Source organism: Rhopalosiphum padi, chromosome 1 (genome assembly GCF_020882245.1).
Source record: "Rhopalosiphum padi isolate XX-2018 chromosome 1, ASM2088224v1, whole genome shotgun sequence".
Classification (NCBI taxonomy): Eukaryota; Metazoa; Arthropoda; class Insecta; order Hemiptera; family Aphididae; genus Rhopalosiphum; species Rhopalosiphum padi.
In genome coordinates this window covers 67,554,835-67,576,747 of record NC_083597.1, presented here as the reverse complement: position 1 = coordinate 67,576,747, position 21,913 = coordinate 67,554,835, and the positions used below count along the sequence as shown (strand labels likewise).

At 25.3% G+C, this 21,913-nt stretch overlaps 1 protein-coding gene across 3 annotated transcripts in view; it reads right to left on the bottom strand.

Moving 5' to 3' along the window:
- The window catches only part of LOC132917267 (neuropeptides capa receptor-like), a 111,143-nt gene that overhangs the window by 67,275 nt on the left and 21,955 nt on the right, over positions 1-21,913 (bottom strand). For 2 of the 3 annotated variants that reach the window (XM_060977922.1, XM_060977920.1), the window contains one exon: positions 4,892-5,211. In XM_060977922.1, coding sequence (XP_060833905.1) covers positions 4,892-5,165 — 274 coding nt within the window. In that variant the 5' untranslated portion in view covers positions 5,166-5,211. Of the gene's footprint in view, positions 1-4,891; positions 5,212-13,128; positions 13,292-21,913 lie in introns of all 3 variants that reach the window. The other variant, XM_060977921.1, reaches the window with a different exon arrangement.

Sequence of the window (21,913 nt, the reverse complement as noted above, 5' to 3'; positions counted from 1 at the left end):
CAGAGAATAAAAAATATTATTATTACACAAGCGTTACACTAAATGTTAGCATTAGGTAAGCAAATGTAACACGGATGTATTTTGTTCGGCAAAGGAAGTTCACGGAGACAGCTAGTATTATAATAAAAATGATTTTATTTTTAAACTGTAATTGTATATTTATAACATTATTTGTATTTACTATATTGCTAACGAGACGTTTTTTTGTTTTTTTTAAATCCGGAATTTTCCATTGTGCTATAACTTGTAGCTTAAGGATATTACTCAAACTATATGTATAGTCGAACAATTTATTATAAACTTTAATTATAAATAAAACGTATCTAAACAAAAAAACTTTGTTTTATCCATTATGCTACTGTTTCTTTGGGGGGTTTTTTTTTATAGGTACGAACACTATTCATTATTAAGTGACTATAATTTGAACATTTTTCTTGATATCTTGACTTCTTAACGTTTCTCTACTTTCTCAATAGTAAATTTGAACTTGGAAAAGTTCTTACATTTTTTTTATTTCCATTTTTTCAAATAGTTGTCTAAATTATACTTATATGTGAAGACGGAGAAATCAAATTACATGTTTATTCTAGATTTTTTATTATCATTCATTTTTAAAGAATTTGAAAACAAACCATTTAACAAATATATATTGTAAATTTTCAATAATAAATATTTATTCATCTTAACAAGGAAACAAATTTAATGAAATATTTTAAATTCATTGACTGTACAATGTATACATACTTATTAAAATCAAATCACAATTTTGGAAACTAACATATCATAGTAGAAATGTATCTAATAATTAATTGTTTGATTACCTCCATTAAACATCGTTAGGTATACCTCTTTATTGTAATTTTTGATTTTTTTTAAATTTTTGTCACGTATTTACATTTCAATAAGTCATAAAAGTACATAAAAATAGTAAGAAATTAATAAGATTGGCATTTTCGTATAATGGGAATTATTAAATAATTATCATAATATGTAATATATGTCTACGTGAAATAATTAATATTAAAAAAATATATTTAAAAATAATTATTATTTTAATTCAAATATGAAGTGTTTATGCATAATGTATTTGCTATTGAAAACTACTAAATACATATATGTTAATAATTTAACTATTTACATTTTCTTGCAGAAACCATTATACCATCTCTTAACATTAATATACAATCTAACTGTTAGCGATGTTTGTAATTACTGTAAATACAGCTTAAATTATGGTTACTGTGCCATTACAGTAGTTTTTAAAATGTATAAAGTATTATATTGTAATATTATAAGTATATTGTCATAGCTTTTTATAATAAAACACGACTTATGTTTTAGAATTACTTTAGAATTGGTTTGTGTATTTTATCTATGTAAAATTTAGTTTATATATATTATGTATCTTTAGGCTGTAATAGATAAACGATCGGTATACATATTAACCATATTACAATAAAAGTGTGTAGGTACCCGAGAACGCTATATTATGTTAATAGAAAAATAAGAAAATTCTCATTAAGAGATCAGCATTTTTAGTTAATATTAAACAGTTATAGACAATATTTAGGTTCGTATGAATATTTGTAGGTTGATAGATGTATTGTAATAGAATGTATTGTTTCTTACGTGAACTTAGGTGTGAAATATTATTAAAGAATGTGTTACAACTGTTCGGATATGTGGGTGAATGTATAAATGAAAAGACGGCCACTAACAAGAAAAATAGTTCAAAATATAAAGTGAAACGACAAACTAAAATTGTTAAGTAATATTCAGTGGCGTAGCCAGGGGGCCACAGGGGCCATGCCCCCCCCCCACTTGCCGTATCATATATATAAAAAATAATACACAAATTATGGCTATGTACCGGTTAGGATTTTAAATTAAAAAATAAATAAATGTTTATTGTTTATCAGAATTCCGTGGTTTGATAAGTGTCACATGCATGGACTATAATCACCATCACAGATAATATAAAATGTATATAATCTGTGTTACCATTCTGTGCAACTATTGATAACAGCAAAAAAGAGAGATTACAAATTTACAAAGTACAAAGGTAACAACGGACTTTGGATTTGTAAAACGTTTAAAACTTACTATAAAAAGATCTCTAAGAAGGGTACAAATATTGGACTGGACGAAATAAAAATATTGTTAAAAACAGTGGCTCCCAAAGGTTTTCCATGAAATAGTACAGTTATCATATTATAGGCCCCCAAATTTATTTTTCGATACTTAATTAAATTAATTTTTTTCTTCATGCTACAGTTTATAAGTTTTAATGTATAACGCATTAATGCTTATCAATTTTCATGTTTTATTTACATAAATTCAAAAATATTGCAAATCCATAGCCAAAACTGTTTTTATGTAGGCCTCGGAACACGCATGAAACTAGTGCAAATTGCACTTCATGGGCGATACCCGTTAAAAATATTTGAAAATTTCAAACCACTGTTATTTGAATGTTGTTTATTTAATTATTTTTTTTGGCTCCTTTCCCTTTAAGAAATCTTGGCTATTCAACTGGTAATATTATAATATAAAGGTAAATTTTGCATGGATAATTTATAACATCATATAAGCCAATACTAATACATTTAAAAAAAAAAAAAATTATATTAACTTTTTTTAAGATAATGTTAATTTTGATTTAAAAATTACGTTAATTTTAAATTATTCAATGTAATGCATACCAGATGTTTCATATCTTAGAAATTGCCATTTACTTTACTTATCAATTAAATCAAATTTTATTAACAGACTACAGACATCATACACAGAGTAAGGTATAAAGAAGATAAATGGTATCAAGCGCACAACGGAAAGATGATGAATAAAGCTCAATGTATATTGTTTTTTTTTTTATTATTATTATACATATTATTTTTTATCGTTTCATAAATTCTTGTTCACGGTAATTTAGCTGTAAAAAAGATAATGCAATGACTTACATGCCAATCTATTAAAAAACTGTAAGCAGATTTTCTTTTTAAATTAAATTAAAAATAAACTTTTAAATTGAGAGAATTGATAATAATAAGATTGAAATACTAGAAAATACCAGTTAATCATAAAATTATACTCGGCATGTTCTCTTTATTCAAAATATGTTGAGTACCTACTTATATTATAAAAGCGTATTTTCATGTTTTAGGTTTTTTATTAATAAGATTGACAATTTATTAAATTTAATATGTATGGATTTGTATTATTAATGCAGTTATGTACAAAATATAACCGTATTAATGATGAATTTTATTTGATGTCCAAATTTGAATTAAATATGAAATGCTGTTTATTAAGCAAATTTATAGTTTGAAATCGAAGTTCAGTACCTACACCTAACCTAACCTAACCTAGTATATATATATATTATCATTTTAATTAAGATATGTAAATGTGAACACCAAGTGATCTTTTACGCGTAGATGTAGAATATTCTAAATATTTTTAAAGAATATTGTAGCAAACTATTAAAATAAAAAAAAACCGTACGTGAAATGTCTTTGCTTTTATTTTCAGGTTAACTACTAACTAGATTCATGTTATTTTATTAATTATAAGAGAAAAAAATTAATAAATATTAAACATCATATTTTTTACTAAATTTAAATTTAAATATAATATTTTAACGAACCTGCGTCAAAAATAATTTAAAAACAATTTATATACTAGCATAACAAATTAATAATTGTAAACGGGTCTTAAAATGATCTACGCTTGTGATTATTTTTCAAAGTTCTTTCTTATTTGCCATAAAGAAAGTAACTTCACTGCAGATGATTACGCAGAAAATATTATTGTAAAAAATATTATTTATTTAGAGGATATTATTTGTGTTTTTTTAGATTGTCCAGAATACCGGGATTCATTCATTATTTTCGTGGATAAAGGATACCATTTAATACGCGTCGACAAACAGCTTTAAAGAGTATTTTTATTGATCAATGCAATCAGCTAGATTTAATACTGTCTATTTCAGAACATCATTCCAGTATGATATTATTATATGTATAATATGATATAATTTTAGATACTTTGATAATGTATTAAATATGTGTTTTTATTTGAACAACTATTGTTATACAATATAGTATAACTAAATGATTAAAATGTTAGAAAACGCTTTTTATTATGTCTCATTATTTAAATGGCAAAAAACGTAAACAGACACATTTAATTTTAATTTTTTTTATTTTAGGCTCTTATAAATGTATACATTTGTAAGATATTTTAAAACCATTAAAGTCGTATGCTTTCAAATATATTTTAAAATTTACTGGACCAATTCAAAAAGAATCGCTGTTGATTCTGTTATATGACGAATTGATAGCTAAAAAAATATATGGCCATAATTAAAGTGTTCTGGTTCACATGTATACATGACTATATAAATGCATATAGTTTATCGCTGTCATGTTTTACTTATACACAAATTTTCAATTCGTCAGATTTTTATATTATAATAATGATTTTTTAATATTTTTCTAAATTCCATGTATAAATGGATTTTAGATAGATGTAGCTTATAATGTAAAAGTATTAAAAGAAAAAAAGTTAATAAAAAATTATATTAATTTTTGATTTAAACTGTTCTGTAAAAAAGCATTTTAAATCATTAATTTTTTGATGATTAGTGATAAATCTTCATACCAGGATATTTAATATAATTATAGGTATGGAATTTTAATGTAAATTAGTTGCTTACATAATAGGTATAGTTTCGTATAAGTACTTGTTATCTTGCCTATTATTTATTTTTGATTATTAAAATTTACATTGCATGCACATGGCATATATTATGAAGATATAATTATCATTTTTTTTCTTAATGGTGAACGTATAATACTATACCATGCAGTTTAAATTCATGGGAACTTACCTAGAAGTAATAGTGTAAGATCGGATACAGCCAAGCTAAATAGGTAGTAGTTGGTGGCCGTGTGCATAAAGTTGTTGCGGACAATCACTACGCAAACAGCGATATTGCCAATCACCCCGGTGACAAATATGAATACATAGATCACAGTGATTGGCAACACGATGTTCAGCGAAAGGTGTTTGGGCCCTCGAGTTCGGAGCAAATAACTCTCTACTGTTTCGTTTGCGGTGTCGTCGAGCTGGACCATGTATGATCCACTCGTCGTATTGTTCATGTCAGATGTATTGTCGATACTGCGCCTTGAACACGTCCATCTACAACTACAGGCAAAACGCACAGTTCACAAACTAATATAACGGTAATAGTAATAATTATGACGAAGATGATAATATAACAATGATGTTAATCATATTACGTCTTTAATAAGTAGCTACTTTGGCTATACTATATCTATACATGTTTTAATTAAAATTAGATTGTCGAGCGTGTGTTCACGCACGATTTTAATGAGATAGGTATATATTATAACTATTATTAGTGGTTTTCATTAGATAGATCATTTATGTCGAAATATATATTTATATATATATATATATTCAAAGTGATTTTGTCGTAGAACAATAGATATTCCTTATTCTAATCCACAAAGTTAAAACGATCCTATCTTTAATTGCTATTTTAGGTTGCATGAATATCGAGTGCTCTGTTGTAAAAGAATCATCATATACCTATTCATTAAATAACCATTGATACACTGTTTTTGTGTGAGAAAATAACGCTGACCTGTACCTATGGTAATAAGTAAAAAAGTTAGTAACTGCAGTAGTATTTATTTATAATATAATATTAAGTAAAGATACAATTCATATACTAAAAATACTAAAAAGAATACATTAATATAAATATTATTTAAAAATATAACACAATTAAATAATTATAACGTATCACAGTTGGAGACAGATTCGTAAGAATAGTGCTTATGTCGAGATGGATGTCATCCGAGCCGAGAGAATATAATTTATATAGATAAAGACATATATAATAGGTATTATAATATTAAATATATGTTATAGAATATCTAACTCGTATTTTAGTAATTAATTATAACAATGGGCTATTATTACATTATTTCGTTCAAAATGTAATACAAAATCGTCTTTTTTCGTATCATTTTTTTTTAATTTTTAGAAAATATTAAAGTTGATTTGGAAAATGTTTTCTATAATAGTTTTATTAAGCAATGAATTATAAGTAATCTTTAATTTTCTTTATTTTAATTGTTTTTTTGACTTACTATAATATATTTATTATAATATTTTATGTATAATATCATATTTGTAATTTATTTAATAGTTATACGTGATAATTAAATAAGCAAATAAAAAATATTTTATGGGATCAATCGTTTAGTGTTAACAAAATAACCTACACTACATCGAGCACATTAATTGGAACTTCATGTACCTTCATACCTAGTATAAACATAAATACGTACATTCATTTAATGTTATATAATATTATATATTTATATGGTATATCATGAACAAATGTCGCCTAAGCTCTGGGAGTATACCTATATTATGTTCACCTCTATATAACTTTTTTTTTTATGTAATATTTATTATTTATAGTATTTTATTGGTCAGTTAGATTTGTTAAATAAAATATCGATTTTTGTGACATGTTTTTTTTATTAACCTAGTGTATGCAACATTTGGCGAGGTGATGCAAACGAGTTACCCTTTGCACCAGACAAAAATCCCGGTCACATGAACTCAACCATGCTTGGACATATTATAATACATAATATGGTTTGATTACATAAAGATACGATCGTAGTTTCTAGCCATATAACAAACTAAAAACCTATTCACATACTAAGTATACATTTGTTGAAAACTTAATATTGCACCTATCATGCGGCGTTATCATATATATTAATATTAAATAAACTTTTTCGTTATTTTAAATTTTTCAACACCCTGTTTGGTTGCCGGAACCGCGGTGACGTGGATTAAAGGTGAAGCATAATTGAAATTAATAAAACTGAATCTCTTTGTAAAAATTTTTAGTACCAGCTATATTGCAGATTACCAGATTACTGGATTATATATGTCAAATTATACGTGATTATGATTTTTAATATGATGTTCACTTATTAGGTTTTGTTTTTGTTTAATGTTGTAACGCTATATTAGGTGATATTTTTATTTGTAATTATTTTTCTCAACTTACAATATTTGTTTTACCTACATATTATTATTATGCATATTGTTTTCAAATAAAAATCTGAAATATTATACAATATAATTGTTATCATAAAATATTATAATACCCCAATATAATATAATAACCAATCAAAATAAACTTGAACTTTTAAATGGTTTTAAAAAAAAATATATTATTTGAATCTTGATTTAAAATAAATATAGCTTTTGATGAATTGAAGAGGTATAAATCAGTATAAGATAAAAAAATACTTCTCGTTTTATCCAGATAAGTCACACGTAGTTTTCAAAGAATATTAACTAAGAATTAAGGTATTATATTATATAGCTAATAAGTTTGTTTGTAAATAAAAAGTTGAAAAAGTTGAATGCTTTATTTTGTTTTCGTATTGTCGGGAATGACTTTAAATTTGAAAATAATTAAAACAATTCCACTAGATTCATATCCGTTTATTTATGTAATGGCTAACAATTGAATAATAAATATAACTAATTCAAAAAAATTTATCTTGGTTTCACGAGTGTAGTATCATCGGTCTGTTCAACTAAAATAAAGTAATATTGTTACAATTTTAATCAAATAGTCAATAATTATACGTACTATATGAAAATATATAAAAACGATTCACTTAATGAATCAAATATAAATTGCTGCGAAACAATATCAAAGCTTATTTTTACGGTTTTATAATTTAATTTTTAAGCATTTTTAGATGCACATACTAGAGAATATTAACGATTATGTTCGTACAAAAAAAAAACTACTTTTTCGTTTATCAAGATAATAGGAATTGTAATCCACCTTATATTATATATGTATAACTATGTATATATTCAATGCAATACATGAAAAAATTGAGCATTTTAAAATTGCAAAAATTATTACCTTCAAATTATGACACACTTTGTACCCTATGTGTTATGAAAAAAAAATGTTTATATGACGTTTTCACACGACATATTTCAAACACATATTAACTGTAAAAATGTGTAACAATTATTTTATTTTAAAGATGATTTGTTAATTTGTTAATTAGTCAACTAAATGAAGTTTAGAACTTTAACTTAAACAGTTGTAATAGTATATACAACTAGTAATATTTGTTTAGATAAACTATATGAATTGTACGCACATGTCTAGGTAAATATTATTATTTTACTTACATAATTGGGACAATTTTAAACCGACGAAAATATAAATAAAAAAAAAACTTTTATATTCTACTAAATATAAATTATCAATTCAGTTAATGTACAAAATTCGTTATCCAAATATGTTTGATTTATTTCGAGCGATTGGCTAATTTAGTAAATAGGGCTGACAAAGTAAATTACAATCAAAACATGTATTCTTATTGTCCAATAAAAGTAATAATATTCTAATCTATATATTTCAATTAATGTTAAGATGAAAATTTATACTTAATATTTTACCTTATGATAAAAATAAATGTATCTAAAACAAAACCTATAAATACAAATATGAATACTAAAAAGTAAATAATTAATAATTGGATGTAGTTGTAAAAATAGTAATAATTAAGTGAATAAACATTGATATTAAAATCATTAAAAATTAATAAAAGACAACATAGTGAAAAAAAAAATTGTACAGTTGTCTATAAAGGTATATCGTAAATATCATACAACACAAGAATTAATATTTTTTTTTTAGCCTAGATATTAATAAATACTATCTAATAAATAATTATTATTTAATTTGTTAAGGAAATCATTAATATATAATATGTATTTATATCAAATAAAGTTATTTTTACTAGAAAAATAAATTAAAAATATAACTAAATTACAGAAATGTTAAATAAAAGGTTTAAAATTAATTAAATATATTATTTATAGTCACTTGAAATGTTATAAATAACTAATAAGTAAACTAAGAATATACATACATTGTATAATGTACACTGTATTGAGTGTACATACATATTTTTCAAAACTATTATCATAATAATTATTATTCCAAGGGATGGAGAGTGTGTAATAAATTTGATTTTAGAATTCCGTGTTATCGTCGCATTAATCATGACAACATGATGTGGTAGATTAAATTGACCTCGAAATATCACGCATCGTTTAGTTATATACATTTGTATTTTATATACAAGTGATCTATAATTATTTTAAAATTTATTTGTGGGTTAAACAACTATGATTTTCAAAAGTATCATGGTCAAATCAGATTTTAATACACAGTATACGATGTACGTCATTACTTTATTATAAAAACATAGATTAACCAATGTGCTTTAAATGGTAATCGAAAGGTGTTTACATTTTTGCGAAGTCGTGTACAAGTGTACTATATATATCTACTATAATTAGTGCTTAAAATGAAAAGGGTATTATAAAGACGCATGCAATTGTAATATAAATTTACATAATTAAAGATGTTCAAGAAAATCATGAGTTACACACTTTTTATAAACATTTGAAGTTTAGTTGAACAGAGTCAGTGGCGCACTATAGATTATGAGAGGACATCACTTGGCATGCCACAATAAATTCACATAAACACTTTTAATGTTGATATAATGCTAATATTAGTTAAGCATTATATAGGTATTTTAAAAATATCGGTTTATTAAATATCTGATATTTATAAATCAACGTGTATTAATTTAAGTATTCTTCTTCAGAATGCGAAATCATACACTTATACATCTATAATATGCATTCATACGTTATAACTCAAAATCTATAAATTGTAAGTGAAAATAGTTAATCAGCTATTATTCACGTATGCATTATATATACATGTATAATAGTAAATATTCGATCATAAAATAAGCTATCATAAGGGCATTATAAATTGTTATTTTATTATGTATTTATAAATTTGAGCGAATAAGACTGAATCACCATGTAGATATGAAAAAACAAAAAAAAAAATGATATAATATTTCTTTAGGGAATATTTAACATACCTAATATTGTAATAATTAAATCGTTATGGTATACAAGCGTACCTATATTGTTATTATATATTATATGTGTACCGTGTATCGTGCGTCAACGCGCCGAGAATAATAAATAGTGATAAGTGCGGAACATCGGCCGCAAGTGAGTGCATATTATTATATACACTCGGCACACATTATATCAGTCAACATAGATTATACGCGTTTTAGACAACTGTACTACGTTGAAATATGACTTTTGCGTAACGATATTTGATTAAGGATTTTTATACGTTGGGCACTCTGTATTTAAACGTGCAATTTGTTGTATAGTGTATACCTACTTGTGATTTTTGAAATACACCAGTATCCGTGGTATATTTTAAATCAAAATGTTTACTACTTTTTATCATAATGATAGATTTTATTTTATTTTTTGTAAATATATAGCACCACTATAAAAATATCAAACTACATACTCAAAACAAAATTTTCCTTGGAAAATACATATAGCCAGTTAAATAAATCACTCCGTACATAGGACAAGGGCGTACAGTGTGTATACACACTGTACAATATACATATACTTATTCTATGGTAATACTGAATTACTGTGCTAGACGCTAGTTATAAAATATATAATTTATGTACAAAACGCGAGATCGAATCGAAATTTGTCTAGCTGCAGCAGATCTATGAAATGCGTGGTAAGTGGATGCCTTCAATTCTTAAATCACATGATCTAATTATTAGGATTATGTCCAGATTTTCTAATATATTATAAATTATAATAAATAAAACAAATATGATTTAATTTTGAAACGTTTAGTTTTATAAAAATCCAAAATCAAGTACACGATACATTGGTAATTAATTTTGGTACTAAAAATAATAATAATAATCGTGCTGGTATTACTTTTCCCGTAAAGGAAATAACAAATGTGTATAGTTATCATTGATATTCTGTATATTTATGTACTAAGTGTTACATTTAATCGGTTTTCCAATATTTTTAACTTTATTAATTGTTTTTATTGTTAAAAAATTGATATAAATAATAATTAATAATACTAATGGGTAATGAGTTTTTAATGCCACTAGTGTTAGTTTTAGTTTATAGTTATTTTAATAGATTTATAAATGTTTTTCGTATAGTATTATGTTATCGATAACGAGAGCCGCAAAAAAGAATGAAATGCACTCGTATATTTCAAAACTTATTTTTAGAACTGAAAAATATAGACGCCCGCATTAAATTAACAATAAATAATCGTCACCCATCTACCCATGTTAAAGCCATAAATTGCTCAAACAAATATTTGTTTGTAACACGTGGGATTAAAATAAAATGATATAAATTAATTATTGATACGTCAAGTTTATTATACCAGCACTTAAGCACTTTGACTTTAAAATTGTTGACTCAGAATTAAGTACTATTTTGTTAAATATTTAAAAAAGTTTTGTTTTCAATTTCCACGATATTTATAAAAACAGTTACAAGAATTTACAAAATTCAAAATTTGATACATAAGTACATAGCTGTAGGTAATCATAATTTGTATCACAGCGTTTGCGTAGTCTATTATGTATAGCTTCCGCATCTTACTAGTAGCTAAATATAAAAATGCAGTGAACCAAATTCGTTAGTTTTAATTTGATTTTTTTCGATTTAGTGGCACCGCCATTGGCGTCATTATTGTCTGAGAACTACTCGTAAAATAGTTTTTTATTAATCATCCATTGTATAATAATTTACCAATGAATGCTCACTGTGCTCACTAATATACTAATATCTGTAAACTTTGAGCTACTAAAGCGTTTTAGTAGTTATTAAACAACTTCTTATTTGACCTAAGTACTAATATAGTGTGAACTAGGCTTAGGAACCAATGTGCAGTACATAATGGTAAGGTTTTATACCAATAAAACCTTGGAGAATTGTTGTTTGTGGCGTCTGGTAGATAACAAAAATCTATATTTACCACACAAATGAAGCGCACTAAATAGACTCTTACAGTAAAAAAATGATTTGTTCGTGTTGATACGAGGATATCCCTTCCAACGAGGAAAGTCATAATTTTAGTCACTGAATACTGTTGTACCTTTACTTATCTTCTATATTATTATAGCAATATTAAATTGCTTACCATAGAAATTCAATAAATAATGCTGTTTTTTTACTAGGTATTTAATCGTGTAATATTAATTTTTACTTTCAAAAATAGTGTTGGAGCACAAAATTCTAAATAAGTTTCTGCCAGCCATAATTATACTATTATAGGGTATTTGAGGGGGACAATGCTTACTCCGCAATAAGTAACTAAATATTATAAAAATAAAAAAAAAAGTCATACAATAATATTAAACATTTTTATCTATCTTTATCTGTGATCCGCAGATTTAATTTTAAAAATATGAATTTTTAATAATGCATATCAATTTCACAGATACAATTTGCGTACACCGAACTAAATTCTAGGTACCTAGTAAAGTAATTCAAATTTGCATATAAAAAAGGAATTTAATATTATTGTGATTTATTACAGTACAGATACATGTTACTGTTGTTACTTTAGGTAAGTATTTTTTTTTTAAACTTATTCTATTAACGTTCCAATAATAACACTATTTTTTATACATACAAGGTGATATTTTAAACATGCTCATCTTTTTTTTTATTGAATTATATTTTATATGATAAATCTACTAAAAACTATCTGACAGTGACATGGGGCATAACATTATGACTACTTCACCAAGGCTTAACATTGATTTTACACACATTTTTTATATCGTATCACATTGTAGTATGTATAAATTACAATAAACGAAGCGATAATAACTCAGAATATATAACAATTCATATATAAATATTATTTTAAAAATTTTAATAAACCAACGGATGGTTCATAATGCTACTAGTATGCCATTGATTAATTAATAATTATACAAAAGTTAAAATAAGATTTTAAAAATATATCAACGTATTTTAAGTACCTAAGCACTAAATATAACACATTCTAAATAAAACCAAAATTGGTCACAGAAGCATATGAATAATCGTAAATAGTATATCCCTGCAACTTACCGGCAAGTAGGGATCTGTGAAAGATATAAATTACGTTATATGACGTACGTCTATGCCCTGGTTGTATACCTATAATCCTCGGGAAACGGGCGACGCGTTTATGCGATGACGGCGTTCGCAAAAATACGTGGAATAAGACTCCTTACGCTTGAATTTCATCGCACTGAAAATTAAAACACGCTAATATTATACGTTTTCACAGACGACAGCGAGAAAAATGAAAAAAAATTTTGATTGAGAAACGAACAACGCGACGGACGCATAAACAATGGCTGGAAAATATCGCATTTTTGTACGACAACGGAAACACAATGTTCGTGGGTTCACCATAATATATATTATATACAAAAACATGGATGCTGAGCTTATACCGTGGTCGAGGTGACCAACGTAAATGCGGTTACGTTAAGTCGGTTTCACAGTTCGTATGTCATGTCATTCTGTTCTTATCGTATTTTGATTGACCGTGGTAATTATGGTATTAATCACCAACCATGATTTTCCAGGAAATTTCCAGAGTTTGGTTAAGTTCAACTTTTTGACACAGGACGACCGAAGATATAACTTACAGCTATGGACCCAGATTTAAGGTGTGTTTCCACTGGACTGTTTGAGTGGACGTGGACGTTTATTGTACACGCACGTAGGTACGGTTATACATGCCCTTTTTGAAAAATATTCTGGTAAGTACGGTTAATGTTGTTTTATACCCGTCTTGCACTTTCTTCTGAATAGATAAAAAAAAATTGTGATTGATACTATCACCCAAATTAGACCGTTCGGACGGAAATAGTTGAACTAGAGCACTAGAGATGTAGTGACTTTACAGTGCTTTAGTTGAACTAGATCTAACTTCATGGTATTGTGGTTATTTATACTTGTGCCGTGTGGTAAGAACGTATAAACTCTCTGGTATACTAAAAGTTACCAATTTATACCAATCATAGAAAAGTATTTGTATGCACGTACACGTACACGTATGTGTAGTGGAAACCGTCTCGTGTATCCTATATCATAGACTACCACTATATACCGTGAATGAATTCTGTCTTCACTTGCTATCAAAACTTGGTCTAATCTTTTTTTGAATATAATAATATGTTATAACTAAGGCTCGGAATTTGATGACCTTAAAAACATTAAAAAATTACCTAAAAAAATATGTAAATATGACATAAAATTGACAAAAATGTCCTTAAAAAATTAACAAATATTTGTTTTAAATTAATAAAAATATATCACTGAAAACTAATTATTACTATTAAAATCAGTAACCACACGTTGAAAATTCGAATAAATTCAATTTCGTGGTATACGAGGTTATCTCATGGTTCATGGTAATCATAGTTGAAACCGTAAAAATAGTGATATTAACCAAATCATACCATATGGTTGGACGAATTAAAGAATGGCAACATTTCACGACACGACACGATATGGTGTATAGTGTTTCTTTAAAAGAAAACCCGGGTAGCCTAACAGTTTCCCCGCTCCAATCGGTGCTTGATGGCTTTTATTTTTCAAACCTCTTTGTCACGTACGTTCATTAGATAAACCGGATAAACGAGTATTATGTATGTTGTTTGCAAGTCTTATATCATTTATCGTCTGACAACACACGTGACCCGTTTCTCGAAGGATTACCAGAAGTGTTTAGTGGTAAGACGCACATTTAGTAGTTACCTATATGTTACTTATATATTAATTGGTTTCTTTTAATATGACATTAGGACGACGCCATAGGGTCTTTATTTAGATTTTATTGTAATTTTACAAAATGTATAGTTCATACCATATACAATTTGTAAGACAATAGTACCGATATGTTTGGTATAGGTACCTGAAAATATAGTACTAATTACGTAAGTAGTAATACTTGCAGCAAAAATATCAAAAATACTGATGACGAAAGTGCGATAGTGATAGTCAACTTGTTAACTCCGCCGGAAAAGTTTCAACATTTTGTTGGACTTGAGACTTATGTAAGGCATTTAGATATCTATACAGTATATAAATTCTGATTTTTGTACGATCCTAATATGATTATTAAGGATATAACTTCCAAAATAATGATTTGCACCAATTTTTTTTGCATCACTGTTCTTAACTAGTTGTTATACATATAATTTAAAAAAAAAACAAAATCGAAAAAACGCGTGTTAGCTAAATTGTAACTGTTCCAAACTTTGTAGTGAACAAAAAACCAAAAATACTGTGCTCCGAGACAAATACACATATTTCTTGATTATAAATTGTGTTAAATTTTTTTATTATTTATTTTTTTTTTGTTTATTTGTATAACATGTATAAAATAAATTTTTTTTTATTTAATGGTATAGTTTCCAATTTGCTATTCTTCAGTTTAGGTAGCATAATAACTAATAAGTTATGATTTATGTGTCGAAATATTAAATTAGTAATAAATAATGACAGATATTTTATAAACTGCTTAAAAACTGAATATACGTCGGATATGATATTTATTTACGGTGTACATAATTATTATATAAATAAAAATATTTTTATATTCTTTATTAATGATTGTAATCAGATTTTTTTCTTCTAACGCGATGAACCGTGTTTAATTTTTGAAATAATATTACAATAGTTTGTAAAAACAAAGATATTGAATCGATCATTATTCATTATTACTTATTTTATCATGATTATATGTATTTTAAAAGTAAACAACAACAAAATATCGCAATTATGGTGTGACTAAAATATCGTGGAACAAATAAATATCACCAGCATAAAATGTATCAGAAAATTAATTCTAATATAATATATAAAACTCATATAGACAGTTGTATATATTTCAAAGCATATAATGTTGTTATATTAATACATAGTAGTATATTGATAGTAATAATAAAAATATACATAATATATAATAACATTGATGTAAGTAATAAAATATGTATACTAATTAATATAAGTAGATATTAAATGTAATACCTTGATGGAATGTATATCAAGTAATACAAAGCTATTGAAATAAAACAAACAACACATGTAAAGGATTTAACAATGGATTTGCTCATTCATATTTTCCACATTCTTCAATCTATTAATTTATAAATGGTCTAAGATGTAAATTAAACCTAACTGAGATTAAAGTAAAAGTGTAATATAGAATAAAAATATGCCAAGAAATAAAAATAACAAAGCAGTCAGTTGGGTGGAAAGAATAAAACAAATTGTTAGAGATTATCCAAATCGAGAGTTCAAAGATTATCTTCAATGTATTACATTTAATATCCATTTATATAAATTAGTATCAGTCTAGTTAAGTATTCAAATACTTATATTTAAATACTTTTCAAATACTTTTCGACCAATGCATTTTTTAAATACTTAAAATAGTTTTTAATTGTATTTTTATTCTAAAATACTAAATACTTTTTTTTCATTCTAGTGTTCTACTCCAAATTCCAATTACCAATATTTCATAATCTACTGTTTAAGATTTTATTTTACAAATATTATTTTATACAGGGAAATATTTTGTCGGCATACCTTTTAAAAGTATCAAAAAAAAGGTTCATAAGATAAAATACTTTTAATTTTCTTTCGAAAATAGATTATCTTCCTACAGTTTTAAGACCATACGGCTTGTAAATGTTTAAATAACGTAAACGCTGAAAACGATTTCTATCTAATAGTATTTACTTTTATTTGTTTAACATGCAAACTGTATAGATATTTATTTAACTTTAAAATATTACCGGAAACTTTTTTAAAATTACGAGCTTATGTGTATTATGTATGATATATATATATGCTATTATCTATATATTATATAATTATACTATAAATATATCTGTCTATAATATAATATTATAATAGATGACTAGATGAGTATTGAGTATATACATTTATATATAAAAAGTACATATAGAACATAGGCACTCATATAAATACGTCCAACAAGTAAAAATGTGTAACAACTAAATTATAGAACCATTGCAGCAGTCTAAACTAGTAGCATTTGTTTTTAATAGAGCCGCATACAAAGTTAAAAAGTAAGTATATATAGAATCGCATTTTGAGGAAAAATTTATTTCATCGAACTATTTTTTCACCCTAGTCCATACAACCCAATAAGTACCTATTATTTTCTAAAAAAATTAAAATTACTTTTTCTTTTTTGTTTCATGCACTTGTATATACATACGAGTTAGACGCATTTTTAAACTTATTGTTATGTGTTGCTTATACGCAGATTATCACTTTAGTCATCACTTGTCACTTACCAAATGATAAATCTATTAAATTAAATATTGAAATTAGTTTTGATTATTATACCCACCGTATATATAATATACATCTGTAAACTTATAAATTAAGTTAATAACTAAATTAAACTTAGTTTCTTGGTATTAGTTAATTGGCTAATCAAAAAATTGTTTTAACAGATAAGTATCTATATTGTTATAAGATTTAGATTAAACTATCTGTGAATACGCACGATTTCACAAATGTAATGGTTACAATAATTTTAATTGTAGAAATTAAGTGTTTTCGACATCGGTACCTAATTCAAACGCGACACGCGTGCTGAATGCAATCTGCGATTACGGTTCACTGACAGTTTAGGGTTGGATTCAATTACGGCGATTGCCGCTAAACGTGTGCTCGCGGCCAAGTAAGTAAGGCGCGTTGTGTTGTGTGTATATATATATACACTAATATATATGCAGCAAAATCATAAGGTTTGATGATAATATTATAGTTTGGGCATGGACATATATTTGAATAAATAAAAAAAATATATTTTATTTTGCCAAAACAATTAAAAATAAGTAAAATAGTTTATGTACCTATATCTGAATAGAAACTAACTTTGTCTTAACAATTGATGATGTGGTTGTAATATTATTTAACTCTTGACAGTGTGGTTAATTAATTGTTATTGTTTAGGTGTATCCCAAAAGATTGACGGGTAGGAATGTATAACTATAAAGTATATAATACATATATAGTAGGTATATAACCAATTTTTGATCCATAAAAAAACTGTATACTAAAAATATAAATTACAACAATATAAGATTATATTTATGTCAAACATATTAATAAGTACATAATAATTGGGTTTTAAATTATGACTATAGATTAAAGTATATTCATCGAAGTTCAATATTTTAAAATAAATAGAATATTAAAACATTTCTTAAAATTAAATTAAAAACAACGGTTTGAAAAAAAAAATCAAGACTACTCTAATAGTAGATAGAAGTATAGTTACCACTTGAAATTTAAAAGTAATATTTTAAATACTATTAATTATAAATTAACAAAAAAACAACGAATTGATTTAGAAAATTAGTACAGTCCCTTAAAAGGATGACCTTATATAAAAACTGATAAAAATTAAGCCAATATTATCATCTTTACCTATAATATAATAATAACAACACCACGTTATACAAACAACACTTGTGCGTGCACCAAACGTGGATTTAAAGAAGGTCCGTGCACAGCACGTAATAGCCACAAAACGAATTTATCGTTACTTTATAAAATATTTATATATATATTTATACACGGATTATTATTATTAATAAAGGTACCTGGACTATAAAACCATTGAATCGTTAAATCGCAGAGGTATTATACATATATGCACTGCACCAGCTATATACTAAAAATGTGTTCAGTACTGCGAACCATACTATTTATTAATAATAAAAAAAGATTTAAAACTCCTCAGTGTAAGTGCGACCTTTTTTTTTTTTATCGTGCCCGCTCTATTCGTATTTTACAGACACGTCCCAAATTGCTATTATCAACAACTATAAATCAAATTGTATGCGCGCGAGTTACAACCTACAGCAACGTCCTTACACAAGATATATTCCCCCGAAGTTATATTATTTTCGCTGTATATTTATATATATACAAATAATAAATATATTGGGTGCTGAGAAGTGCTTTTCGTGTCACAATCAATATTGTTGTTCATCAACCACTATTACAATGGTTGGTATTCGAAAGTAATTTCACAGTAAACTCGCATTGACGATTTATTCGAAATAACAGTCGCGTGCGTTATTATATTTATATTTGTATTTTTTTTCAAATAATAATATATATAAATATTATCCAAAAAAACGATAGCAATTTTAAACAATTCAATTCAGATAAATTTTCGTAACTCTCAGTTTATCGAAATAAAGACCAGATTCACCGTAAATATTTAACTGTACAAAATAAATTATACAGAGTTGACGATGATATCAAGGGATTATGGTTTAAGGATTTTAAAGAACTAGAATATATCTTTTAAAATCTATGAGTCATTTATTTGTTCAATATAACTCTAAAGTAAGAATACTTTAGTCTTTAGATTACTTATTACTCTGATAAGTATACTACAGTAATACAGTATAGATTGAGGTATATATTATAATGTTAATACGAAAAATGTCAAAGAAATAATACGAGCTGTGTTTAATATATTTTGAACCGTTCATTCTGATAAACAGTCATATAAAAAATGTATATATGACGTGGGACATATTACTATTTTCTTAACAAGTCTAACGAAGTTTCCAGACGGTGTGTATGATATATATATTTACTGTTTTTGCGACAGCTCAACGTTAACCACAGATCGTTGTATATATACGAATAATTAACCAGTAAAATTAGCAGTGAAATGCAACTTATGTATCATTTTAATAGAATCCATTAGATGGAAACATTTGGTATCTGTAAAATACATGAATTCAAACATTCTGATTTAGCACCCTTATTTGAGGTTAAAATAGAGATATTTAATTTATTATTGTATATTCAGTTGTATCCATAATATTATATTGTATTGAATTATGTACATGCTAGTATACTACATACTGCTGCTGCTGCAGAGTTATATTATATTTACTATTATACAAAACATATCTCAAAACCTATAATATATACCGTCATACAGATAAAATGTCTGGTCGTGAATAAATATTATGGTCAAATAATTAAAATAAAACTATAAATTGTGTAGTAGATTTCGAGTCATTTTAATATAGATATGTTGAAACTTAAAATTTAAAAAAATGATAACTCATTGCATATAAAAACAATTCTTAATTGTTCTATTAAAAATGATACTAAGGATATTATATAATTTACTTATATTAGCGTAAGTAATTATTTTTTTTATAATTTATATAATATGCTGTACAATTTTTCCTAAATACGTAGTTTATGTTCTATTAATAATTACAAAATCATATATTAATGTTATTAAATTGTATTAAAACAACGGTATGTATTGGTAAAAAAGGGGATATAAATAGTTTATCATATTAAACTAAATAAATGTTAAAAATTCAAATGTGTAAAAAAATAATAAATTACGTAACAGTGAAACTTTCAACTCACTACGATTAATATTTTTTAATTACAATATATAAGAACAAAATAATTTGAGGAAAATTATCCAATTTCGTCAAAACTTTAACCTAAAATATGTACAAAAAATTCAATTTTTATTTTATGTATACTTTAATTTCTATAAGTGCATATACAAGTTATGCAAAATGTTGTATTAAATTTTCAAAAATTTTGACTGATACTAAGTTTTTTATTGGTATTTTCAGAATAAACCTTAGAAAATTTGAACATATAACATGTTAAAACCAATAAATATATTAGGATATCTTGAAAATTGCACTATGGGTAGAAAAAAATAGTTAAACTATTAAAGTAATAGTGAAAGCTTTCAGTTTTTACGTTTAATATATATATATACATTTATTATTTAAATTTAATATAAATCTTTATTATATGTGTTAATATTAAACGTGGTAAGCATTTAAACTTAACATGCTCATAAAAATATTTGCGGCTTTATGTTAATTTTTTTTTTATTCCACTTATAAATATTTAAATTGTCTAATCTTAGATATTTAAATTAAAAATATCATGAAAAGTTAACTACAAATTTCAACACTTTTTGATATTTAAACAAAATGTTATAAAAATTTGAACTTCAAGCGCCAATTTACTATCAGAGATCACCCTAAAATAGTAGAAGATTGAATCATTTTACTGTCTCAAAAGTTGATAGAGATGAAAAAAAAATGATTAAAGCTATAACCAATATATTTATCGCTCTATTTTAAAATACCCTATAAACAGTATATTCGTTTAATAACAATATTAAAAAATTGGGGCCTATAAATTAAAATTATTCTCAATATTTTAAATGCAATTTGTATACGTATTTATTAATTAGGCATATTATAATACTTTTTATATTATTAATTTAGGTTAAAATCTATTTTCAAAGTTGATGTATACAAATATTGTTGTTTCAAACATAATATTATTTATATAGGTACCTATTTTTATTTAATTATCAACTCTGATTGTAGTTATTATATGCAAACAAGTAAAACAGATTTTGTGTCTACAATGAAATATTTGTATGAAGCATAAATAATGTGAATAATAACTTTTTTTAAGGATTTTATATAGGAATAAAAATAATTATGTACATATGTGTACTATGCTTGGTACTTGATAGATTTGAAATTGAAAATAAAATCCAATTTCAAACTAAATATTATTTTGATTACTTCTTATATGAAAAAAATGTATACAGGCGTTATTACTTTAAACTATATTACATACGTCATTATTATTATATTTAAAAAAGTTGTTAACTTATTGAACAGCATATTATAAAAACGTAAAGTTTTGCAGGTTATCAGGTATATATGGTTTAATATATATTATATTGCTATATTTTAGAATCACTATTATGAGGTTTTATTTC